At 37.6% G+C, this 26689-nt stretch overlaps 3 protein-coding genes and 1 long non-coding RNA gene across 5 annotated transcripts in view; 1 reads left to right on the top strand and 3 right to left on the bottom strand.

Moving 5' to 3' along the window:
• The first annotated feature begins 639 nt into the window (after positions 1 to 639).
• LOC135676751 (uncharacterized) lies at positions 640 to 2908 on the top strand. 2 transcript variants are annotated; one of them, XM_065188264.1, is made up of 5 exons: positions 641 to 1087; positions 1161 to 1261; positions 1335 to 1506; positions 1588 to 1707; positions 1781 to 2908. In XM_065188264.1, the coding sequence occupies exons 1-5, from the start codon at positions 899 to 901 to the stop codon at positions 2666 to 2668; spliced, it is 1470 nt and encodes a 489-aa protein (XP_065044336.1). In that variant the 5' UTR covers positions 641 to 898; the 3' UTR covers positions 2669 to 2908. The 2 variants fall into 2 exon arrangements, with proteins under 2 accessions (XP_065044335.1, XP_065044336.1); XM_065188263.1 differs by having other exon boundaries at positions 640 to 1087; positions 1335 to 1707.
• Positions 1508 to 4702, bottom strand: LOC135676753 (uncharacterized). Its single transcript, XR_010514399.1, has 7 exons — positions 4688 to 4702; positions 4557 to 4580; positions 4395 to 4460; positions 2878 to 3025; positions 2585 to 2624; positions 1770 to 2435; positions 1508 to 1581 (listed from the first exon to the last, which is right to left on the bottom strand). It is a non-coding gene; the product is annotated as an uncharacterized LOC135676753 (long non-coding RNA).
• Positions 4703 to 5602: 900 nt separating this feature from the next.
• LOC135676752 (zinc finger protein VAR3, chloroplastic-like) lies at positions 5603 to 10738 on the bottom strand. The gene is made up of 6 exons (XM_065188265.1): positions 10239 to 10738; positions 8123 to 8240; positions 7547 to 7896; positions 6312 to 6428; positions 6115 to 6213; positions 5603 to 6006 (listed from the first exon to the last, which is right to left on the bottom strand). The coding sequence occupies exons 1-6, from the start codon at positions 10682 to 10684 to the stop codon at positions 5856 to 5858; spliced, it is 1281 nt and encodes a 426-aa protein (XP_065044337.1). The 5' UTR covers positions 10685 to 10738; the 3' UTR covers positions 5603 to 5855.
• A 2028-nt stretch (positions 10739 to 12766) lies between these two features.
• LOC135676754 (1,4-alpha-glucan-branching enzyme 2-2, chloroplastic/amyloplastic-like) overlaps positions 12767 to 26689 on the bottom strand; it is a 47973-nt gene continuing 34050 nt past the window's right edge. The window contains exons 12-22 of the mRNA XM_065188267.1: positions 25350 to 25479; positions 25156 to 25266; positions 24694 to 24822; positions 24244 to 24347; positions 23252 to 23396; positions 18653 to 18800; positions 18414 to 18514; positions 17506 to 17583; positions 16623 to 16778; positions 13443 to 13517; positions 12767 to 13363 (exon numbers count right to left, since the gene is read on the bottom strand). Coding sequence (XP_065044339.1) covers positions 13277 to 13363; positions 13443 to 13517; positions 16623 to 16778; positions 17506 to 17583; positions 18414 to 18514; positions 18653 to 18800; positions 23252 to 23396; positions 24244 to 24347; positions 24694 to 24822; positions 25156 to 25266; positions 25350 to 25479 — 1264 coding nt within the window. The 3' untranslated portion in view covers positions 12767 to 13276. The remainder of the gene's footprint in view (positions 13364 to 13442; positions 13518 to 16622; positions 16779 to 17505; positions 17584 to 18413; positions 18515 to 18652; positions 18801 to 23251; positions 23397 to 24243; positions 24348 to 24693; positions 24823 to 25155; positions 25267 to 25349; positions 25480 to 26689) is intronic.

Below are 26689 nucleotides of genomic sequence, written 5' to 3' on the forward strand. Positions count from 1 at the left end.
TTGACATGACAACAAAGATTATTATATATCTTAAGATCATTTATCCTAAAAATTATCAAGAATGATGTCACAGTCTCATAAATTCGATAAGCATGACTCTTTCAAATTTGTTGTAGATGTGATTTTTTATCACCAAGTGACATAGAATTTCTTCTAGCATTAACTAGCTTATAACCACTGTCTTATTATGCTAATTTACCATAACACAAACAACAAAACCTCACAATCTCGACCCAATCAAAGTTTAATTGCAAGTGATGCAGATCCTCTTTAGTTTATATGTAATTGAAACTGATCTATGCTACCTACCAAACCCTTATTTGACATCAGCCTCATCTATTATTGATGGATTCCAACAACCACTTTAAGTGCAAAGAGTTATTAGTCATAAGCATCCACCCGGTGGTCACATATATATATATATATATATATATATATATATATATATATACCGATAGTTGGGCCATACCATCCTTGTGGCGACAAGCGGTCATTGTCTTTTATGTTTTTCTTTGTTTTACCTATGACTATTTTGAATAAAAATTATTGTAATAATTAATTCTAACAAAGCAGTATTACTCGCAGGTATAATTTAAATAAAAATCGATAAATTAGATAAATGATTGCGATAAAATGCAGGTTCTGGTGGAATTACCTTATCGCATCCAGACGAAGCCAGCTTGCAACGCTGCACTCTGCCGCCGACCTCTCACCTTCGCCACCGCGTGATCCCGAAGCCTTCCACCTAAAGCAATCGCTCTTAGTCATCCCATCTCCATTTGCGCCCTTCCACATGAAAAGAGCTTAATCACTGCGTCGTTCATATACTGAGACGCAACCAAGAAGGCCAAAACCGACCCGTCACCTCTTTGGCCAGCCGAGGAGGACAAGCAACGAGATGGGAAGGAAGCTGGACATTCTTCTCGGGAGGACATCGAGGCAGACGTCCAAGCTGAAGACCTTCCTGGGTCTCACCGTCTCCCGCCTCGCCGTCCTCCGCAACCACCGGCAGGTCCGGCGGGACCAGGCGCGCGGCGACGTCGTCCAGCTCCTCCAGCTCGGCCATGTCGACCGCGCCCTCCTCCGAGTACGCAACCAAACACCTGTTCCCTCCCCTCCCCTTTTGATTGCTTTGTAATCGTACACTGCTGTCGTCCCAGGTGGAGCATGTGATCAAGGAGCAGAACATGTTGGATGTGTTCGTGATGATAGAACACTACTGCCATCTTCTCACAGAGAGGGCCCCGCTCCTGGATCGCAAGTGAGTGTTCTCTACGTCTCAGCTCGCTGATCAAACCATATTCTTCGTTGAGGTGGTTCTATATGTCCTGCAGGGAGTGCCCGGAGGAGCTGCGGGAGGCGATCTCGAGCCTGGTCTTCGCCGCGTCGAGATGCGCGGAACTGCCGGAGCTCGATAAGGCCCGTGGCATCTTCTCCTCCAGGTATGGGAAGGAACTCGTGTCTGCTGCCGTCGAGCTGCGAAACAATTGCTGTGTCGATCCTAAGGTAGCTCTGGTTCAAACACTTCGCACTTCTTCAGGTGTTGTACAGTCCCATCTCATCTTGTTGCTTTTGGATCTCCTGCAGATGATTCAGAAACTGTCAACCAGGCAACCAAGCTTGGAAATTAGGCACAGAGTGATAAAGGAGATTGCCGCTGAGATAGGCATCAAGCTGGAATTCTCCGAGTCTTCTGAAACTGCAGAGGTTTGTATTCTTGTTTTGTGTCGAGTGCACAAAATGAAGCGAACTAAAAAAAAAAATGGCACCTTTGATTCAGGGGAATTCGATGGTCAGCCCACCAACTCATCTCAACCTGGAGCAACTTGAATCGGATGATAATCCTGCATTTAGGAGCCATCAGAAGTATGATGATGTGGCCAGTGCAGCACAGGCTGCCTTTGAGTCAGCTGCTTTTGCTGCGGCAGCTGCAAGGGCTGCAGTGGAACTCTGTCGATCGGAGTCCCAAGAAAAAGGCTCTGCTGATGAGAGTAAAGCTGGTAGCCAGAAGAGAAGTGATATCAACGGATCCGAGAGTGTTGAGATTGAGAATTCTGCTGACAGCAAAAACTTTGAGAAGATCCACCATGATCAGAACTCTGGCTCGGATTCAGATGAGGGAATGAAAGCAAAACAGGATGATTTGCTTCACAAGGAAAGAATCAGAGAGAGGTTCGAGATGCAGCTACAGAGATCATCTTCTTCGATCTCAGATGTCAGTGACGAAGATAATGCAGGTTCGAGTGAGCAGCACTCAGCAGTATTCAGAGGAAAGAATATTTTGTTTGATGAAAGTGACAATGAGGAAGAGAAGGATAGGGGTTTAGGAACGAATTTACCATATGCAAGCCATGAAGAACTGAGTCCTGCCGGAAGAATCGGCTATGTTGTCCAAGCACAGCGGCAGTTTGATGCATCCTTGGATGACAGCAAACCTGGCAAGCATCAAATATACTACAGAAGAAATGAAACAAGAAACAGTGAAATGAACAACAATTCATTGCATGAAGAGACGCACAAAGTGGGATCAAGATCAGGAACTGAGAGCAATTATTCAATGTATAACAATGCAGAGAAAACTTACCTGGATTCCTCAGGTACAATGCGCCCATTGAATTTGAGTTCTGGAAAAAAACCCATCTCAGTGAGGACCCGAAGAGGACTTTAGGTGCAAGCACTTGGGTTTGAAGAACAAGAAATGAGCTTTAAATAAAATTGAAGTAGTAGGCTCTTTTCTTTGGACAATCTGAGAATGTAAACTCCATCTTTGACTTTGTTTTAGTGGCAACTGAAATCTAGAGTGGGTGTGGATTGTAGAAAAATCAAGCTGAGAGCCTGTGAATTGCAGTAAAATTTTGCTCATGTATGTCATCTTACGCAAAAATAAAAGTGTGATTGGTTGCAGTTACGGCATTTAGTTCTCTACTGGCTGATCTTCATAGGTTTCTTCAGTTAACCTAGTTGTTTTCCGGTTTTACCAAAACACCTCCACAGCACAACTTGGTTTCTCTTTCATTTTGTCAACCTGGAAAATGAAACAGTTTCTGATCTAACTCACATTTGGATATTTCAAGCTATGAGCAACTGTAACAAGAATGTCAGTCTGGTTTGTCTTTCAACTGCAGAACTCAAATTTCTGCAATCAGAATGTGCATATTCAAATTGTGGCACAATCCAGAGCCTTCTGCATGATGTGTTTGACAGGCAACACATGGTAAATAACTGTGTTCAACTGTAAAGTTCAAAATCACTGTTTTTCACAGTTACAGAAAGGAATTGTAGCATTTGTACTTGAAGTCCATTTTGTAATTTTCTATGTATGGTTCATCATTTGTTCAAGGTGTCATTTGATCATGGTCTTGATTGTTTGGTATCATAGAAGATCATGGAGAGGCTTTATATATGATCAGCTAAAACAAGACTCATGCTCATTTATAAAGACCAAAAGAAAATGTTTCATAAAGATATAACATTCATAACTATCAAAAAGAACTTGTCAAATGGACAACAACACAAGTAAAATGGTCAAACACAAGGGGCAAAAGAGTTGTATCAAGTCCATCTACGGCACTTGAAGATGTCAATTTCAGTTTTATTCCATACTGGATGGCACCAGTACAGCATACCATTCTGACGAGTGAATCACACTTGAAACTTAGTATATTGCGCATACACATTGCAAGTAAAAAAGTAATTTACTGTTTCTTTTGTTTAATTATAAAATCTCTCACAGAATAAATTTCCTGTGTTTGCATAGAATCCCTCTCTTCCAAGCAATAGTAATCTAAAAGAAAATCCAGGGAGGGCCTCAATCAAGAAAAGGTGTCCCGTGCTCCATAATCTGGTGCGGATGAGTCTCATAATTTTCCTAAATTCAATAATAGCCAAAGATGGCAAGGTATGTCAATAGTAACTGACTTTTTGGATTTGGTCATGGAAAGTATAAGATTTTGACATGTTACTCATTGGCAACTTGCATTTGGGAAAAGATTGGTTGGTCGAAGGCTCAAGCTCTGAAAGAAGCTACACAATTCTTTCATGCAAGGAGCAACTCTGGTGCGAACTCTGAAAGAAGCTAAACTTGACATAGGAACAAGATCCACACTGGTGCGAACTCTCTAAGCCATGAGGAATTGTCCGCTTTGGGTTGGGCCAGTATGGTCTTGCGGCCGACCTGGAAAGAGGTTTCTGTAGGAGGAACCATCCTTCACTGTTCATTAGGCCTTGGTTCTCTGATTCTATAACCAAAATAGGAATCGGTGATACTGATCAGCAGGTTCTCAAGCAAATTGTAAATAAAGAATGTGATCTGTAATATGGCTAATTGCACACTCTAACTCTGATCAAGTGTAGCAGAAACATGAAAAGTTCACCAAGTAGGACAACGAGCATACCCGATGATGGCCGCACGCACATTAATAAAGCATCTGAAACGGGGCACTGCATCAACCAACAAGACCCTAAGATCAACCAACCAGAAGTAAAAAAAACGGAAGAAGAGCAAGACAACATATAAAATTTCCCAAACGTGAACGTTGATGGAAGCTTTCGCTTACCTCGTCGAGGAAGATGACCGATACCTGCGCAAGTAAAGAAAAATTCATCGAAAATTTTCGCCTTTCCGCAGTAGATGAACGATCGCGAGATAACAAAGTGGAGAAGAGCTGTTGACGAATAGATCGCGTACCTTCAGCGCCATTAGATACGAGCGGCATCTGAATTCTCGTCTTCTTTTTCTGCACTGTCTCTGTTTCAGTTCCCTCCGTCTGTCTTGGGCCGTGCAGTGCGGTGTAGCCCTATGCCGAAGGAACATATCGGGCCAACGAAAGCCCTCAGTTGTCGGCTGTTCCAAAATTATGAGTGGGGTTGTTGGTTGATGGTGTCAATTTACCCTCATAAAGAGCCGAGCCACTAGACGGCGACTCGATCGAATCGGAAAGTGACTCGGTCGGGCCGTGGATTGATTGGACCACATGTTCTCCTAAGTTGTTGGCCGATAATTGAAGGAAGAGCAATGGACGGAAGAGACACATGAGCGCAGTGGTCGGTGCTACAAGAGTTGTCAAAGGAAAAATAAGTGGATAGAAGATGATGAAAGACTAAAGAAAATGGGTAGTCGGAGAAAAATGAGACTGAGATAGAAGATATAGGAGACGAGCGAGGGGGAGAAAAAGGAGGTGGAGAAGAAAGACTAACGGAGAAGAAGAGAAGTGATCGGCTCCTTTCGTCTCCCCTTAACCCTGATTTAAAGTTGGCATTAAGCATCTTTAAGAATAAACAATAAAAAAAAGGATTAAAGGGATGATACTTACATAATATTAACAACTATTTTCAAAATTAGGCAGATTTGATTTGACCGGATTAATCTGTTCGTTTCATTTTTCTTACAAAAGGAACAAACCGATCAATGGTCGCATAATTATGGATGCTACCACCGCTCTTTGATCGGTTGTTGGGTCTTTTAAGCAGCAGCGATGGTTGAGGAAAGGGGCACTCACCTCGATCCCAGGAGGGAGTCTCGCGATCATCGTCTCCACTGGTCCGACATGAATGGCTGCCACTTGATAATAACAAGATGCATGAAACCAAGTGATACATAGCATAGCATGAGAAACAATTTAGTCATCAAAATACTTTCTACTGGCCAAACCTACATTTGGATTTCAAAATAAATGTAGTATGAGAGAAAGTTCTCCAAATAATATACTTCTAGCAACAATTTAGATGCGGCACTATCATGATACATACATTGATCAGCCTATTGATAGCTTCGGTTTCTCACAGTGGTAAATCTCTTCTTACCTGGTGTTGCCCTTGTGAACACTAAAAATTCATCACGATCGACGACTTCACCATCATCTGTCTCCAAATTTTATGGGGTTGTTTTTCTTTGAATCTTTCGGTGACCTCCATGAATGGTCTTCAAGCTGATTGCCTTCATCTACAGGGCGGTCCCCATCGCATTTTTTGCACACCCTGTTTCTCCTGAAGTTCAGGTAATAACATCTAAACAAAAACTGTTGGGTCAGCAATTGATGGTAGGTTATTCTCATATAAGAAGAGAGAAATTTGAAAGGCAAAAGGTAAACATCTGGATGGATACAAGAGACTCACAAGGGGCATTCCCACTCTCCTGGATTTAACTCTCTCTTTGGTCGCGCTCCCTGGCAACGAAAGCAGTCCCTGTTGCGAGCAAAGTTCATAAACTCACACCTGCCAGCTCGCATTAGAATTTGTCGAATTGTGTCAGGATGTCACAATGCTGATTCCAGTTAAAAGAAAGGGAAACAAAACTTCAAAAGGACTATTACTCTGGACAAGTCCAATCTCCTACTTTCATTTCAGCACTGCCCAAGTGTACTTTCTTTGGCCCATCTTCTTTGCACTCCAGACAGCGAAGATTTCGAGCGAAATTGAGGAAGTTGCAGCTGCATGAGAGAGATGCATCAGAACTTTTCAGATCGATTTGCTTATTAACAAATTCGGACGGAATATTCTAAAGAACTCATTTTGTTGTTGCAACATCACATTGTACCACTAACAGAATGCTTATCAGCAACAGAAGGAACGATACCTATTACAATATTTTGAAACCAACACACGAACGCTTGCCCTCCATTTAAAAATGTAAGGCTACATCCTCCAAAAGTTCCAAGAGTCATCATATCCTTTCTCATTAATGTTGTTGGAGTCAGCTGGCAAAACATGACAAGACTGGGGAACAGAAAACAAACTGGACATGAATTTACAAGGTCTGGTTGAGCATGAGCTATGGATAAGTCAATCAATCCTTTTTTTCCCTAAAAAAATTACGAAGAAGTCAACCAACCTAAAGAAGTCATAATGTTCCAACTATATGGATCTTTTCCCATGAACTCTGGAAAGCAATATTCCTGGTTAAGTAAGAGAAGTCAACCAGCCAGTTCCAATTAAAGAGGTAACTCACTTTGTGGTCTTGACTATAATGAGAGTGCTCATTTCACTGAGTCAGTGTTGACATGATTATTTAATATACCCTTTGCTATGCCAGGTAGTGATTCTTTTCAGAATAGTAGCAGTAATTAGTGGAAATAACTATATGCTACAACTGCAAACCCACTTTTGAAATTCCAACGCGGCCCTCCGTACTCTCACAAGCCTTCCTCTATGGAAAATCGCCACTATCTTAAAAAATCTTTATTACACATAGCATAGTGACATTTTATTGGTTCTTCATTTTGTGGAAAAGCCTCTAATATTTATCACACTATCCTTTGTTAATACCATACAAGTATTATCTTGTCTGTTCTGGTCACCTTGTTTGCTCAACAAGATGAAACACAAAACTCCGAACAGTGGTTACTTTTATGAAGGTAAATAGACAACACAAAGCAAAAAAGGTAATGCACCCGAATCAACTTCTTGCTTAGAACACCACAGATATCTGCTAACTACACTCCTGTCAGGCACCTAAATAACCAGGATTTCAATGGCCAGTTCAATCAAAACTAAATTAAGATCAAATATGACATCAAAGATGTAAGAGTTTTCAGTACGACGAACTTACTTTGGACACAGCCAGTCACCTCTCTTCATTTCAACATTAGATGCTCTGCTATCCTTACCGCTTCTGACCTTCTGAGATGGTTCTTTTGGACTAGGAGACTTCATTACAGGCCTGGGTACAGTTGGATCGATGATTGTATCACTGAGCTTAATTAGCTCAGAGAGTAAATTTCGAGCAGATTTTTGAACTTGCTCTTTGACAGCAGAATTTGCCCCCCCAGAAAGCTGCTTCAGATTTACTGCATAGCTCAACAAAATACGCATTATATCCACTGTGCGGGGTCCCTCATCTTCCTTTGGTATTATGTATGCCTTGTCACATGCTCCTCTTAGATTGCAGGCACCGCAAACCTGAATTTCAAATGACACTTGTATCAAAGCCATGTTACTTCAGTTGGACTAGTAAATGGTTTGGTATCTAGTCTTATTTCTTGACTAAATATAATTTAAATTCTGCATTCATCATCAAACATTAATACTTCAGCAAAGGTTGGTCAACAATAGATATCTTTCCAAATTTCATCCCTCATTAGATTTTCTGAATTACTGCAGTGACCGTGTCGATAGATAGACATACATCTCCTTCATCAAGCTGCAGATAAGCTCTCAACCTTTTTGCTGAGTTGACAGCTTTCCGGAACACATTAGGGCACCCATACTCAACAACAGCCTGAATATCTTCTCTGGGAAGAGAGCTGCACCATTAAGTGATCAAACAAAACTTAGAAAAAAAAAACATCAACATGAAAATGCAGTCGATCTTATTGTAAGTTCATCATAAAAAGATCTTTAGTAGTTAAAAGCCATAAACACACAAAGGCACACCTTGGAAATGCAATATGCTTATCCAATTTTAAAAATTTATTGGCACAAGTGCAATCAAGTATGAGCATGATACTTCCAAAAGGAGACCAATCAGCATGGGATTTGTGAGCCTGCAGAAGCTCTCTGCAAGAGCCCACAAATATTGTTACACCCTCACAATAGCATGAAACCTGTTTATTGTGCCTATCTAGAAGGTGCTAGGCACGTTCTTATCACACTTTGTATGTATATTATTATTGCAACTACACAATCAAAGGACTAAATTACACCGTGTACCAGTACAGCATATGATGCAGGATACACCAGAGATGGCCTGCAGTGCACAAAAGTGAGAGGAAGGGACCAACAAGTTTGATGATAAATCATAAGTCTTTAGCTATCCTATCAGTGTTTATGAAAACAAAACACACATGTATGTTAAGATCATACCAGCCAAGATATGAAAAAAAACCTGTTGTTGTTTATTAGGAAGTGGGAAAGATAATGGTTACAGTGGTCAGAAGAAGCCTTCTTATACTTAATTTTGGACCTTCCAATCCAAGTAAGAATTCTATTCTTTATGCTGATACAAAATGTGTGAGTTCAGTAGATAAACATGTGAATTAAGTTTAATGAGAAAGAGAACTGCCTGTATCTACCCTTTAATCTGTTAAATCTTATTCTATAAAGCATGGTTCGCTTTATTAGTCCACACTGATGTACCAACCGACTGTCGATACAGTATGTACATACATACCGACACATGGTATGATAGGGCATACCGATAGATCAGTATATACTGCACATACTGATCTCCTATTAGACTGATATGTACCATCCGTACCGGGCGGTATATCGCGGTACAGCGAATCTTGCTATAAAGTTTCAACAAGAATTCAAAAAGATACCGATCTTAGTCTAAGAAGGCTTTTTGGCATAGACTATTTGGCAATGGGGTGTATTTGTCACTTCATTTCCTACTAAAGTGTCCCTGGTGAATCCCAACATTGGTCGACTAAGTATACAATCAGTCTTTTCACTCTGTTATCGAATTCAAGAACTTCAAGATATCTCATAGAGCATGATGCAACAAAATCAGAACATCTTATCTTAATTCACAATATTAATGTCAATAGGTAATGGTGGCCTCAACAGGGAGAATGCAGGTTCACACAGAGAGATCAAATGAGAGCAGAACCCAAGAGATACGATAATTTAATTAAGTTCTTGGTAAAATAACTTAAAGCAAACTCGATTATCGTCAAGAAGAAGGATGCAATCAATCGGTAGGAAGTTAAATACATGATCAGCACACTAAAGGAAATATTGAGAAGCTATTTACGGATTATGAAAAGCACCAAGATCAAGCTAGGCAGAGGTGCACCAGTTAGTGAATATGGATGGAAGGTTCTTTGCTATCAATAGAAGTGTTATAAGATCTAGTCGATGTATTGAATACCAACTGGAAATATCAACTGATTGAATCATCACTAACAATTCATCTTGTCACTTTATTCCTTTAATAGATTCCTCACTTCTCACATCATTGGTCTAACAACTGAGAGGTTTAGGTTCACTGATTGGAAATTTATAAAGACCAGAAAGAACAACATCTTAAGTATTAATTCTCTCCGACAAGTCAGTAAGAACCAATTCCCAATCGATGACCAAATCATAACTCATATTTTAACCAACAAAATCATGGCCTTGATATTAAGCACAAGTACGAGAAATTACAATAGAAAATCAACAAACAATATCACACACCAAAATCACATTCATATTCAACTCGTAGATACTCAAGATTATGCTATTCATCAATATCCAAGCTAGCTGTTTAGGGAAACGGGGAAAAGAAGGATTCTACTGTTGAAGAAAAGAAAAAGGACCTGAAGATGTCGAACCGCTCGCGAGAGAACTTGAGGCAAGCATTCTTCACGCGGTTGAGCTCCACGGACGCGTCATCGTGCTCCGACGACACGCTTGCGCCATCACCCTCCACGCTTCCAGCCGGAATCGTGGAGGTGGGCACCACAAAGTAACCCTTTCCCCTCAACTTGTCGAGGAACCGGTCCCACTCGGGCCACGGATGGGAGGAAGCGGGCGGCTCATCGACGCTCGCAACGGGGCCGTCGGCTGCGATGGCCGCGGCGGAGCAGGTGGCGTGGGATCGTAGGGAGGGGGGTTGCGCGAGGGGGAGGGAGAAAGGGAAGCGGCGGTGGTAGTAGGGGGAGGGGAGGAGAAGAGAAGGGGAGATGGAGCGGGCACCGAACCTGCAACTGCGGATGAAGGGAGAGGAGCTTAGATGGAGGAGCCGCGACGCGGGAGCCATCATGACACTTCGGCCAAGAGGATAGCGGAAGCGGTGTGTAGGGTTTATGCCACTCTCGTGGGTGTCGAGATTTCGTTTTTATTATTTATTATTATTATTATTATTTTGTTAGAATTTTCGTTTAGATATTTAATATCATCTAATATTTGGACTTAGTAGAAAAAGATTACCCATGAATAGGGTCAGAGAACTCATCACAATATGAAATCACTAATAAGTTAAGCCTCATACTAGGGTTCGATCTGGATTATATTGGGCATTGACGATAATGTAACAACTCATTTAATTTCAAATCGAAAATGGATAATGATTATGATTGATTTATATAGCATTATTTTGATTCTAGTTTAAGTATTTTGGTATGTAATTTAAGGATCAACTCCCCTAAAATAAATATTCTAACTCACTTTTAAGAATTTGTCGTATATGATTTTAATTTCATATATATGATTTATTTTTTTTTTTTAATTATTATCCCCTCTTTACTATTTATAATCTTATTAAAAAAAATTCATATTCCAAAACTATAATTTGTTCTTCTTTCTCCTCCTCTTAGCCATTATCCATCATTGTCGATCACTGAAATCCTCAATCCACCATCAAGAAGCTCAAAATGGAGTGAAGGCAGTGTGTCAAAAATGTCAATCCAGTCCACGTGCGAAGATCTTAATCTTGATTTTTAAGATTTGAAGGCATAGTTGTTGGATTTGTTTTTTCCTTAGTTCTTAGATCTTGAATCGAAAGTCTTCAAAAAGTTCATATTTCAGATGAGAACAATGGATTCAAAAGCATAATATTTTCACAAACTCTATCGAGTGCAAGAATGTAATCTCGGACTTCTATAGATTCAATCAGAAAATATACAAAAATCAACATAAAATATCCATTAAAATGATCCAAAAATATAAACAAAAATATTCATCATATTTGACTCTCATATGGTAAAAGTTACACACGAAAATAAAATGGAATATGCTTGACTATACATTTTAACTTGAAAAAGTAACAAATTTGACATAAAATACCCATAAAATCATACTAAAATGCAAAACATAATGAAATAAATATTGGTATTATACTTGACTATTTTGGTAAAAAATTTACCTTTGTTTACAGAGAGTTTCTGTCATTACACATGAAGATAAGTTGAAGTACACTCAACTATATATTCAACCTAAAAATACAATAATTTGACATAAAATGTATTCTAAAATCGAAAAAATATTGAAAAGAATATTAGTGTCATATTTGACTCAAATGGTGCATGTTTCAAGTGGTTTAGAGAAATCTATGTCATTGTACTCGAAAAAAATAAAGGACATTCGATAAATAATACCCATAAAATCATCCTAAAATAAAAATAAGTATTCATATCACATTTGAGTCATATAGTAAAACTTTTAGGTGGTTTGGAGAAACTTCAATAAACAATATATTCAAATTGATAACATGTCAGGTTCAATATAAAATATCCATAAATCATCATAGAACAAAAAAAAAAAAAAAAAAAGGAGTATTAGTATCATATTTGGCGATTATAATGAAAGTTTAAATGTCCTTCGAGATATGGTTGATGAAATATATTTTGATGCACTAGGTTTTCTTGTACTAGTAGTATCCGTTTCATGTCCATCAGATGCACGTGTAAGAAAGTGCAGTGATTAGAATTTTGGTCTGTGCATCGTATTATTTCTAACAATGCCAATGTCACAAGACCTTTTACATTTTAAATCTAAGAGAGAGAGAGAGAGAGAGAGAGAGAGAGAGAGAGAGAGAGAGATCTTAGAGTTGTGGCTAAGGTGGTGGAGTTGACTAGGATGGAACAGTAGCCGTCGTTGGGAAATTGTAGCCGCGCAAAACCGAGTTGGGATTTGAGGGAAAAAGAATCTTTACAGGGTAATAACTCGATAAGCTGCTTCTACGATCACACTACTGGGAAAAGTGCCCATTCTAAAGAACATACTTTTGAGATAAAAGTAGTTCGGTTGATTAAACAGATGCAGTAGTAGCAGGTTGTGAATATTGACAGCTAATCTGGATAACACAATTCGAGCACATAAACAGAGAGCTGATAGGAACAAGAGATTAAAACTATTTGAGAGTCGACCGAGTCGACCATGCATTCAATCTTGGAGAGCAAATAATTTATTGTAGCTTATTGAACCGCCTGCTTGTTGAGCTTTGTACATGTTGAAAGCAAAAGAGAAACTGCAATCTAGCAGAGACAACGGAATCATAGCAGACGGCAAACAAAACAGAACACAAGGATGGCATATACATAATGCCAAGGCATCCGCAACTACTTATTTTAAGCTGACAGAGTCACAAAGCAATAGAGCATACCGATGCTGAGATAAGGATCTCGGCCAGCCCTACTGTTGAAGTTTTAAATTATCTATCCGAAAAGGTGGCTACTTGATAATCAGAATTAGCATGTGATTAGAGCTTCCAATGCAGGCAGAAAATGATCAAAAGCATTAGCTGCAATTGCATTTTTTATTTTTCATTTCAGCAGCTTGGATTTTGAGACCGATGAAACCAACCAGCCTCTCATTTGCCATCTCTTGAGCATTTTCGTGACTTCAACAATCATCATCAGTCCTCAGAGAGAGCATAAACAACTGCGGTTCTACTTGGTGCATACACTGAGAAAGAGAGAGGCCTGTTGTCATACAAACCATCCTGCATGATAACCAGTGATACCGAAGGTCATATCTGAGACATTAGAATTCACCCAAACAGGTCATAAGCAAAGTCTTACAGTGCAGAAGTACTCTGCGGTATGATCAATTCGATTGAATCCCCCAAACAGTTTATCATCAGAATCCAAAACCACCTGAAAAAGAATCAGTACATCAGTACTTGCACCACTCTAAGTAATGAGTCGATCTAACTTTAGGAACAGGGTGAACTGTAGAAGCTTTCATAGATGGCTTATGCCATACAAATGCAACCATGATGAACAATCATGTAGAATATTTGTAAGACCAGCAGACCAAGTTTAAAGAGAAAGTTCACAACATGGCACAAAAAGCTTTCTCATTTTTACTTCTACAAAAATATATACCCATATGGTTGGCAGTTCAAATTGCCAAGGTTTGCCCATAATTTTATCGAACCATGCCAGCACAGAACTCATTGCTGCTAAGGTCCAGTGGTTGTTTCAACATAACTTTTGCCAGGAATGAGGCTTGTGCCAGTCGACATAGGTCTAGTGCTGCATCATGCCAGCTGGAGGGTTACCGGCACACTACATGGTAGCCAATTATATTGGTATTGGTAAGGAGAGGCTTAACTTTTAATCAATTAAAGTGGAAAATGGTGCAGTTTAATCATATTTGTCTTCACAACAAGCAATCAATTTAGATGAACCAAAAGGTACAAGTGAATAAACTAAAAGCTAGATACACCATCTTTGTTGAGAACATTAGAGCCAGATTCTAAATACTGGCCTATTGTTATGCAACGGCAACTGCAGCAGAACTCAGAAAGTAGTGAAATCGAAACTACAGCATATTATTTTATGCCTTGGGTAACTTTTATTGTGCAGTCTTGACCTAACCACATTCTATTTTCTAATTAATCATCCAGCATGCATGACTTAGAAATATTAAAAATTGTGGAATTTATTCTTACTATCCTTTGAGTCAAACTGAAACCCTATTCTATGTAAATTACTTTAATACACTTCCCTTCAAACTTAGAAGCACATTGTACAGTTGTGTCACTATATCAGCAAAACTTGCTCTAAAATTTTCAATGTATTGACTATTGAGATAAAGTTCTTTCAACTGCATTTGCATTATTTCCATAGAATGGTAATTCCCTAGCATGATGAAGTAAAGATAATGGCTGTAAGTTGTAAGCCTTAACAAAAGTTCAAGTTCAGGCTGAAGAGGAAGCTTTTATCCTTTAAGCACTATTGATTTTGGTTATTCTTTTAACAAAATTTTCAACTAAAACCATAAACTTGGCCTCTCCTAAAACTGCTTAAACTTGAGTTCCACGAGCCTGAAAAAGACAAGTGTTGAAAGCTTAGTTACATGGTATACCATCATTTGTGGTTATTATTTTTTAACTTATTTTTCTGTCAGGCCACTCTCAGCAATAGTCAAGTTAATGACACCTAACTACATTATAGACTATATCCCAAACCAAAAAGGTAAGTGCAAGACTGAGACTCAAATAAAAATCAGAAGCATCTGAGAAGCATCAGTAATACAATTAAGGATATCAACACTAGTAGTGAGATAGATGACTGAATGATACTAATTCCCTAAATTATAAGTAAAAAACTGGACCAGGAATGATTCTTTCAGCATGTGGATGAGCTCCAAAACTGTGTCGATAATGATGTCACTAGTCTGCTTTGTTAGGTCTGAATATTCCATTGACTGAAGATCATCATTAAGATGTTTAAGGCTCAGTAACTAACCAAAACTTTGAAACTTGAAAGGTCTTTTTGGGTGACAATCTTATCATGTTACCTGGTCAACTATCTGGACAATCTTTTGTTGCTTCCATCTTTTAGACATATTTGACCAGAACAACTTGTTTAAATGTATGTCTCCTTATCAAGTCACAACTTGTCCTTATCACCATCTTGTTCTTGGAAATGTGTCAAGCAGCATCCAGAGCATATTTCAGTTTACTAACCGAGCAAAGTACTTGTTTCCATCACTCTCAGCATATTTAGGTTATTTCAATGAATTCGTATTTCCCATGTATCACCCAATTTAGTCCCACATTAAAAGTGCGCTAAGACTAATAACTAAAAACTACTGTTCACTTGATCTAACGAAGTTAACAGATTGTGACAATTTTTTAATGGAAAACATAATATAATGGTAAAACTGGAGAAATGTTCATTGTCCAAATTAACGGGTAAAAGAACATGGATTTCTATGCCTCAGTATGATCATGTTCGGGATGATTTCCATTGTTGCATATTCCTCATCAAAAGTGAAATGTATATATCATCTTATAGGGCTTTTATTTTCAGACTAAGGGTCCACTTGGCACTTTGGATCTGAATCCAACAACTGCTGTATGGATCAAAACGAATTTGATAAGCGGTACTATATCCATACTTAAATCCACACACGATAATTATCAGATAACATATTCTAAAGTGGATTCTTAACTTATAATCAATACACAATTAATTAGAAAGATTGAAGGTCATCCCAGAGATACTATACATGAACCGACCATAAGCAACAATCACATTAATATAATTTTAATTTAAAAATTGTTGTTTTACTTGTCATATTCCAGACTAGAAACTAGTCAAATGCAAGAGTAAAATTAATGAACTTCCCGATGTAATTCAGGATCCATTGATAAGCTTAATTATTTTAGGGTTCCATTGGCAAAGAACCCAGGCAAGTTCTGCACTAGGTAATCAGTTAACTAGGCTCCATTGACACCACAACGTACATATCCTTAAAGGTTGTTTATGCACAAAAAGTCTAGATAGCCTACTGAGACAAAAAATCCAAAATTTTCTCACTACAAAAGACATTACATCCCAGAGACACTTCAATAAACCTCAGAAATTAGTGCAGATGTAAATGAATAAACACTTGGCCATCCAACAAGTCTCAGGAAGCAGTACATAATTTGTTATATACTATAGTTAAGCTACTAATCAGCCTCCAACCACAAATAAAATATGAGAATGGTCCAATTGAAACGGCTGCTATCAATGTAGGGCCACGGAATATGTGTCCCCATATGTAGGCATACCCCTGCATGCAGTGAGAGCTTTTCCAAAGATGAAGCCATGAATGTCAAATTTCACTAATTATGACAACACAGAGTAGCTTCAAATAAGTTGAATTTGAAGCTGAACAAAACCTTATTTAATAAGTAATTTAAGTCTAGATAACAGACAGAAATGTTAGCATAGACAACTAGAAAGCCATCTTGAAAGGTGTACCTTGTATTTTCCAGGCTTTAAGCAACCAACCCGGTAGTCGAAATAGCTGTTAGTCCAATGAAAATTGAAAACAAATACCATGTCACCTCGTTCAAAAACAATAATCTTATCCCGTTCATCTTTCCGTGAAATATATTGGTGGTCTGATGTCATGAACTGCAATAATATTCACTTTAGAGTTAGACATTATTCAGATAATAAAAATGACCTTGCAATGAAGAAAAAGGTGTCATGCAATGATTTTCTGGTGATAATCTGGAAACAGAATGTCAAAAAATCTTCATCGAAGAATTAGTATCTTAGAAATAAAAAGGAATAAGGGATCTAACTTCTCATTGACCAAACAATCAATTACTTTTCGATGCAGATGTGATAATGCTTCTGCCATTTACATGTTAAATTGTTCAAATTGAAGTTTGTCGAATTATCAAAAAGATATTGTTTCTTTGTGTGCCATTTAATTGATCAGTTACAAATTTGTTGTTCAACTACTACATAACACCGTTGAACTTAAGATCAGGAAGCCACAAAAACACTAGTAGATATGTTTGTCTTAATGTCCTTGCAGAATATTCTTTTTCCCTGCAATCATGGCATTTTGAAGCATCAATAATTTGAAATTAGAATATCCATGCATCCATGAAAATATACAAGCAGTTGTTTAATAAAATCATAGTGAGACCTGAAATGGAAAAGCATAAAACAAACTAATTTGAAATATGTCTGACAAATCACATCCTGTAATTTCTTTTACCAATTTCTGAATGATATAAAAATATGGTGAGGAACAAGCTAGTCCATAATTCACAAAATGGTTCCTCCTGGACCATTTAATCAGTTTTGATAAAAACTGTAAAGCTTCCGAGAATAGATTAGTGCATACACCATATTCCTCCTCGAGATGTTGCATTGCTTGATCAAATTCTTGCATTCCCCGATACCTGAGATAATCTGCGTCTCCCTGTTAAAAAGCAATGGATGTTAAGTGTGATGATAAGCAGCTTATGAAGATATTATATTAGCATTGCATCCCAATAAAAATCATATTTGTAGAACCTAAATGAAAATGTTAGTAAATAAAAGTGAATTTGGGTAAATCTAATATACCTGTGGAGTCTAGACAACCTATCAAGATGCAGCTAATGCTCAAAGTAAATTCAGAACAGGAAATAGAATTATCTTCCATAAGCAGAAAATACCTACCTCTGATGTACATTGGCATGTCAGCATCCTAACATATGGAGAAACCTTCAGAAGCATCCATGAACTTACATTTACGGTACAACTTTAAGTATATACAAGGACCTTCTGATAAATTTCTTCAGATTAATGACATGGCAGTTTATAGATTGTAAGCAGATTTGTATAGCCCTGCATGCTTTTTCTTGCCAAGTTCATGAAGGTAACATCAGCTTAATATGAGTGGTGGCTACTATATATTTGAGAAATATTCTCAAAGCAAAAAATGTATCAGAACAAAATTGGTTTGTCCTGATAAAATACAAGTAGGTGAAAAATAAATAAGACTTGATATTTCTATTAATGATGTTGAGAGTAGTCAACAATAGATTGATATACACATGGTAGTATTTCTAATTATGCTTCAAGTATATAAAAATAATGGACTGCCTAATCTGTACCAAATGATTGTTAGCTATGTTGTGATTTCCAACAAAATGACCTGAAATGGTTTAACACCTTTACATTACTAATGCAATTTCAGGTGTCATATCACAAGAAATGAAAAACCAAGAGTAGAAATAAAAACTAAACATCATCTTCTTAACTTACTAGATCAAATCTACGACGGCACTTATCGTAACTGTAATTGTTCCCTGGAATCACCTTCCCGTTTGGAAGTCGTTGATCTCCTCTTGGAAAATCTATCCATTCTGCAATGTACAATAAATTAAATTGAAGAAAAAAAACCATGTCAATCAGTGAGTGCACCTGAAATTTCTAAGCAATCGATATAAGATACCAGTGAAGTTGAAATCATAAAATGATTCAAACAATGTAGCATATTTTACCTGGATGCCCAAATTCATTTCCCATAAAGTTTAGATATCCTTCACCACCTAAACCCATTGTAATTAATCTAATCATTTTGTGCAGAGCTATTCCACGATCTATCCTGGGAGTTGATGGTAAATCCAGTGCCATAAAATCATACATATCCTACATAAGTGATAGTCAGACAACTTAGTCTGTGAAATGAAATGCCAATGTAGTTCATTTTCAGCCGTCAAAGATAAATTCAAACAAACTTTCTTCTGCTGTTCATCAATTAATGACTTATAGTGAAGAAAACATGCATGCAGTGACAAGTATAAAGCAGAATAAAGATGAAATAGACCATGACCCGCACAATTGAATATGAAAAGCATAATGAAGATATCAAAACTGTGGCAAGAAAATATCATATGATCTATGTACTTTACATAATCTGTTAATATCCTTTTGTATCTTCTTTTGACTTCAGCACAAGATATTGCTTGATTATATTCGATGATAGTATAGTGCATTTAGAGTATCAATGGATCAGTTTCAAGTGATGAGTACATTAAAAATAAAATTGGATATCCTGATAATTTTTTTACCAAAGTTATATGGATCACCTAAACTTCAGCCATGCTTCATGGGTTAATCACACAATGTTATGGACTCATATAATAAGCAATGTTTTTTTATTTTCAAAATTAAGGACTGCCCAATGAATGAAGCTCCTCCCAGTGCAGCACTCAGGCTTAGTCAACATACACAGATATTAGAAAATAGAAGTAACAGGATATTTGAGACTGAAATTATTACTATGAAGGGGAGCTAGGCATATACTTAACATTAAAGAGTTTAGCTAATATGAGAAACCAAGGCTATGAACAGATTTCCTTTACCATCTCTATCATCACTGTGAAAGCCAGAATCAGCATAGACACATCATTTTATATTGATTATTGCATATATGCATGTATATATTGTGATGTCCTTGGATCCGTGCAGTGGTCGGATCGTGATGAGATCACAATAATGAGACCGATTCACCTTTAAACACATATCCTAAATAATCCCGGTCATAGGTTACTCGAGAGGGATATTGTGATAACCGAACAGACTGGTGTGCTGTATACCCGTCCATATGATGGATGCAGCTAGTCTCACAGCTACTCATGTGGGGACACTAGGGATACAGTACAGGTGCTCATTGGAGAATGAGTTCACTGATTAATCCACTTTTGGAATGTTGGATGGTTGATGATGCCATAAGTATGAAATCAACTTTTGACGACAAACTGAAGCTACAAATCAAGGACTGTCGTAATATCCAAAACAGTAAGAAACGAGTGGGACGTACTCGTCTGGGCATAGACCCGCATGCAGACCACTTTTGCTTTATGTGGTCCAGTCCAATTCAATATAAAAAAGAACCTACGGCTTAAATGGCGATTTGCGAGCCCTCTTCTTGCCACTAACACTGTCACTATCGTTTGTCGTCTCGTCCTCCTCTTCCTTCTTCTTATCCATTGCTTCCTCTTCTTCCTTCTTCCTCCTCTTCCTCCACTGCCTCTCCTATTTTCTTCCTCTTCCTCCTTCCTCCTCCTATTCTTCCTTCTCCTCTTCCTCATCCACCGTGTCTTCATTTTCTCCTTCTTCATCTTCGAAACACTGTTATGTACTGGTGTACTGTGTGTCAGCATATCAGTAACGACTTTTATGTACCTGTCCGACCAGACCACTGAAATGGGTCCATCGGTCCAATATCCAAAACACTCCTTGCTATAAAGTATTATAAATTATCTTCAATATTCACTCCAAAGACACATGAAAATAACACTTATGTTGGTGTAGGAAACATATAATTTCTCCAAAATACAAACAAAAAAAAGAATTTGGTTGGCCATTTTATGGCTATGATACTCTTTATTTGGTATCAATATAATGTGCAATACCCATTACCAGCGATGTCTTGCCATCTAACATGAAAATATGGAGAAAAATGAAGCTTACACTAAGGGAAAGAAGTAAAACCATGCAAGTTAACAGGACATTGACAGGCCCCATTTCATACAACTGTTCCACTTCCAATATTTTACAGTTTTAAGTAACTAAAACCTCAAGAATTGTCATACCAAAGTACTTAGTCTATACAGTCAAATACTAGTAACCAAAGGCAGTTTGACCAATGGTTTCAATACCGCTCTATAAGGTAATGGCAATATTTACCAGTCCGATAGGGAACTGGTAAGCAGATCAATGAGAATCAGACTGTATAGACACAGTATGAGCTAGTGCCATCAGGTACAAGCTTGTACCACCCCATTTAAGGGTTGTACCAGGCTTACAGCCTGTACCAACCCTTATTGGACTTGGCACGACTTGTATCAGACGGTAAGCCCACCCTGTTGAGGCTGCCCAACTATGGACGAATATTGCTTGTGTCCCATGCCTTGGGTAATCCCAGTTAAGGTAGTGTTGATCTATTCGAACCTATCACGAGTTTGATCCAAATGGATCGATTGAGATCAACCCTAGGGAACATCCATTCAAATCTATCTTCGGTTTGAGTCAAATGGATCATGGCTTGATCCATTCAGATCTAGACTAGATCCACTCAATGTAGGCTTAGTCTGTTCGTCAGATCTAGCCATGATTATAGTGTATCTAGCTCTGATCCAATCAGATCCAACCTATTTTTTCATGGATTGAGTGTAGATTCATGTGAATCTAGGCTAGATCTTAGTGAATCTAAATTTGGTGCAATTATGAGTGTGCATATCTGATCATACGTTGAATTTTTTTCTTGGAAAATGTCTCCAAATCAATCAACTTCTGATCCAACATGGCAACGCACCCATCGCTTGAAGCAACACCATTATTGACAGTGCATCCATTGTGACTATATTGGTAGGAACAGAGGAATAACCTATCTGAAGCAGCATTTGATTGGTAGATATTCCAATAACTGCTAGAGAAGACAAACAAAAAATCTGAGATGCGTGTCATAAAAGTAGCAGGTTTATGACCAATACGAGGATCATCACAATGGTGTTGACCTGGGCCTCAGAGCCCGGGTCAACTATACATGACAAAGCAACGAGACATTGGCTTGTCAACTCACAGTATGAGTATGACAGTAGCAACAGTAGTGGCAATGTGTTGAGCTAGTTCAGTGGATTATTGACAGAGAACCACCACTTCTACTAGTGCATAGGGATTGGGTAGGAGTCCTAACATTTGGTAGCCGACTATCCCTCCTCAGTTGGACAGGATAGGCTGCATGAGACAATCTGAACTACGAGGATTTATTATAGGACTTGGTAGGAGGGTAGCTCCTGATGTCATTGAGTTGAATCCTACTGCTTACCTAGATAGCAAAACAAACAATGGACTCATAATCCCTGCACGAAGGAGAACATTGGAAAAGCTATTGTAAGGTGTTCAACTCTCATAGGATCTCGACCTATACAACCCAAGGTCCTTACCATCGGAGCATAATATCATCCATTAAGAAGGCAGGTCTCCACATACAACCTCTTAACTGTAGGAAGATAGATGACACCTATCTAGATGAGGTCTAAGAGATTAGAAATTGGATTAAATCATTTAAGAAGTAATGAGACCTCTATGATGTTATATTGATGTACAAACAAAAGCGAGCATCATCAACTTTCTTGTTTATTACAACAGAAGGGTAGTTTTCCAAGTTGGTTGATGTGTCCGACAAGATCCATGATGCTAATTATATAGAGAGCTTGATGGACACATGATTAGACATCTACACTCTTTTCTCTTTAATTGAGAGATGAGGAAGCATTTAAATTGACTGTAAAGTAAACAAGGTTTCAAGTTTTGGAAGGCTAGATGAAGGAATGAAAGGAAAATATGTCACAGATTTGACTTTGATGGGACCTTAGAGAAAAGATACTGATAACTCATTTCTTTAAATTCTGCTTTCGATTCACTTTATCATTGTTTGATTTGATTGTATATGCAAAGACAAGGAGTGAAAAAGAACCCTGAATTAGGATATTTAAATTTCTGGCTGATTTTCAGTCTTTTTGTTGGAATTGGTTTGTTGGCACGCTGGTATGGCTTGGACCTGTATTGGTCTGAGCCTGGACCACTAAGGGTTCAATACCTGGTATTGAATTTCTTGGTTTGACCCATGGTATGCAGTACCGAATGGTACCACCCGGTATGGGCGGTACATACCGGTCCGACGGCATACCGGTACGCGGACCGTCCGTACCGCTACAGTGCTACAATATTATATTGTAGCAGTGCTACAGTGATATACTGTAACAGTACTACAATGCTACAATAATGAAGAACATATATAAAATTGTTCGGTACATCAAGGTGTACCGCTCAGTATGCCCTAGTGTACCGCTCGATACACCGGTACCGTATCGTACCGAGCCAACCTCGAAACACCGGTATGATACGGTATTGCATACCTTGGTTTGACCATTCATGTAAGTAAATTTTTGAAGTGGTGAATGTTCACTTGTTTCTAAATGCAACTCCAGTTATAGGAAAAAACATGCCAGAAAAAGAAATCCTTGCTAAGTCAGTATACAAATTCCATTACAGAAAGGATGGAATATTGATGGAGGTGATTTTATAGTAACCTTGTCCATTAACCAGAATGCAATCGTCTTATCACCAACAAGAGCTTGGTCATGGCTTTCAGCATAAGCCACACATTTCTCTAACCACCTCCTGTTAGTGAGAGTGTGAACAATATCACCCATCTTCCAGTCTTCATCCTTTAACCTGAATAAATCATTAAAGAACTCACTTTCAGTCTTCAAACACATAATTTAAGCTTATTAATAACTTAATCACAAGAAAATAAGTCTGTCATGGAGGCTGAAATTTGTCAGTTCAAGTATGAGGAAAGATGTATCTATATGAAGTTGTATGCTAAAGGCCATGACAAGAAACAGTGAAAATGATATAGGACGTTTGACTATGGGAGCTTATTGAACCACTAAACTTCTTAAAATAGCATATTAGTATGATTGAAATTAGAGATTTGTCACTAGGTGGTGCAAGTATAGTAAATCTAAGAACAGTAAAATTAAACCAACAACAAACATAATAGCATGGAATAAAATATTCTTGCATTCTGTCGTGCATCAACATTAATTAGTCAATTTCATCGCTCAAATTTGTTTATAAAATGTACTAGAAGGTGCCTAAGTGCAAGATATTTAATCATAACACTAAAAAAAATGCAATATGTACACCTGAACCAGACAAATAAGTGTTATGCCTTTCATCAAGAGAAATCATACTGTTTGAATGTGTATCTTAGTCAGTGGACCATGGCTAATTTTTAGTTCAAAATTCAGGTATAATAATATATTCTTCATAGTGACAACACAGTAAAATGTGCCATCTGATCTTTTATGCAGTTTTATAAATCAATTTTTTGGTTGGACTGCATAGGAAGCAACTATTAACAATCCACTATCAACTTACTAAGGAGCAGCATAGGGTAATTATGGACATAATAAAAGCATAGAAATGAATCTCTCATAGTCAACAAAGAGTAAACACATGAACCTGAAATTCTCAACAACAGAAGGATTTTATATATGAATTTCCAATTACTTACTTCATAATCTCAATCCATTTATCTGGAATAGCCATATGAAGGCGATAGTCAAATCCGACACCACCATCTTGTACAGGGATGCAGAAAGTTGGCATTCCACTAACCTATTCAAGTAAACGATTTGTTATGCAATCATTATGAGATGTTAATATAAGTAAAACATGTGGATGAGAAACCATGAATAACAATGTCTGAATCATCTAAAACAAAAAACATATGATTAAGGACATCCACATAATAGCCCAATCAACATAAAAAAGTAAAAGAATAGAAGTGCCTACAATGTTTATGCCAGATTTCTAAAACTAAATCGATCTTCTTCAATATATATCTTAAACCAAAGAGATATTATGAAAATTCACTGGCGAAAGATCAATCATCTTGCACTTCCAATGACTTCTAATATTCAAAAACAAAACATGTTTCGAGGATCTTCAAAGTTCCACTTACATCTTCACCAATAGCAACAGCCTCTGGATAAAGCCCATGGATCATGTCATTTACCAGCATCAAGTAAACCATTGCATCCATATCAGTAGCATATCCAAAGTATTCATTGTAACTCCCAGTAAAACCTACCTGAAATAAACAGGGAATACAAAAGCAACAACACAAAAGAAGAATTTTAGCAATTAATGTGAATTCGTTTACAGAGAATTCCTAGGTAATGATTTCCTGTATTAGATGGAAATAGATAAACGATTTAGTTTTTAAGTCATTTCTGTGACATTTACTAAGTTGAAAAACAATAATCTCAGAATTCTGCAGCATGGACACATGTTAAAATGCTCTAATTTTAATCATTAGCACTACTTCAGATGTTGCAGTATTACAACAAATTGAAGAAAATTAATCAGCATCGTATTCAGTTAAAAGCTCAAGAAAACCATAATTCATTAAAAATCATCTAACCGCAAGTCCATGATGAGTGTACATCATTGAGGTCACACCATCAAATCTAAACCCATCAAACTTGTACTCCTCCAGCCACCATCTCGCATTGGATAATAGAAATCTTACAACCTTAATAAAGGAAGCAAGAATATTAAAGTAATCAATTTAAAGAAGCAAAATAAGTGTCGAAAATTGAGAAGTTTGTTCCATACTTCCCAACTTCCATAGTTAAAAAGGCGGGAATCCCACATCCAATGATGACCACGTGAGCCAGAATGGAAATAATGTGAATCAGTACCATCAAACTGATTCAGTCCATCAAGCACATTGTTTGACGCATGACTGGATATAAAATGAAACAAGTTAAAAGGAATGTTTGTTTCTTAAGATGAATGCATAACAAGGACAATAAAACAATGTTATGCCATAAATTTGACGGTGGCATATACATGAATATTATAAATATAAGTACATAAAACTTGCAAATACATGCCATGCATGGTTAGAGATACATTTGTTATAGAGCATGTTAGAGATACATTAGGTTCACCTTTTGCCCAAGTATCAGATAGTTCTTTTAGATGGATAAAATAGTTATAGGAGCATGCCATGCATGGTTATGTCTACTCAAGTATGCCATAGCAAACATAAAAGTTCAAGCACCAGGAAAAATCACTTTTTCTTTCCCCCTTCCCCAAACCTCCCAAATGATCTTCGTCAACTTTTTGGTGATATATGAAAATGACTCCAGTTGAACAGAATGACCTACAAATTTCTATAATTGACTAATTGAGAATCTAGTTTACTAGGATGGTAAGTACATCATCTCCAGTGTAGCATAATGGAGATTCTAAAATATTCTGATTTAAGTGAACAAATACATAGACTTGCAACCGTCAAATCAAAATCACCATCAAGAAATGCCTGCAAAAAAAGCTGCTTATTCATGACAAAACCTGCAATCATGGATTGAACTTCAAGCTAAACCAAGCCAAAAAGGGACAAACCTATTAAGGGTGCTTATGCAAACATTTGGAACTGCAACATCTTATTGCAGTCAAATGGCTCTTCTTGTACAACTGTATACAATTTTATGATTTAGATAAAATCTGTTGAAAACACCGGTTCTTCTCAAAGAAAAGGCTATGTCAAACTCAAATTCCAAAGATAATTAGATGACCATGATACAAAATAGCAATCTATGTATTTCACTGATTATGCTATTTTCAAAATGTTACAAGCCATCACTGTCATAATTAAGGTTAAAATAACATAATAATATTGCCTAAAAACTATCACTGGTGCTAACAGCATATAGTATGTCATTGCAAGCGAAGAAAATAACTACAACTTGGATCTATAATAAAAATTGAAGAAAATGGAGAACCACTTGCTTTTGGAGAGCATCTATTGTAAAAATTAGCCTATTTAATGCAATGAAATCTGTAATAATGGGATTTTCACACAATATATATTCATGTTTTTACTAAGCAGGAGCCTGCAAGTCATACTACATATCAAGCTTCTTGTGGAATCAAATACATGGATCACT

The sequence above is a fragment of the Musa acuminata genome, chromosome BXJ1-6 (assembly GCF_036884655.1).
Source record: "Musa acuminata AAA Group cultivar baxijiao chromosome BXJ1-6, Cavendish_Baxijiao_AAA, whole genome shotgun sequence".
NCBI classification, from domain to species: Eukaryota; Viridiplantae; Streptophyta; class Magnoliopsida; order Zingiberales; family Musaceae; genus Musa; species Musa acuminata.

What these genes read in the sequence shown, in the direction of transcription:
- LOC135676751 (XM_065188263.1), top strand. Translation starts at nt 899, where the DNA reads ATGGGAAGGAAGCTGGACATTCTTCTCGGGAGGACATCGAGGCAGACG. An exon ending in TCGACCGCGCCCTCCTCCGA is followed by an intron (nt 1,088 to 1,160) that starts GTACGCAACCAA and finishes CTGTCGTCCCAG; the next exon opens with GTGGAGCATGTGATCAAGGA. An exon ending in GCCCCGCTCCTGGATCGCAA is followed by an intron (nt 1,262 to 1,334) that starts GTGAGTGTTCTC and finishes TATGTCCTGCAG; the next exon opens with GGAGTGCCCGGAGGAGCTGC.
- LOC135676752 (XM_065188265.1), bottom strand. Translation starts at nt 10,684, where the DNA reads ATGATGGCTCCCGCGTCGCGGCTCCTCCATCTAAGCTCCTCTCCCTTC. An exon ending in GAGCGGTTCGACATCTTCAG is followed by an intron (nt 8,241 to 10,238) that starts GTCCTTTTTCTT and finishes TTAATGGTGCAG; the next exon opens with CTCTCTTCCCAGAGAAGATA. An exon ending in GGTGACTGGCTGTGTCCAAA is followed by an intron (nt 6,429 to 7,546) that starts GTAAGTTCGTCG and finishes TCTCTCATGCAG; the next exon opens with CTGCAACTTCCTCAATTTCG.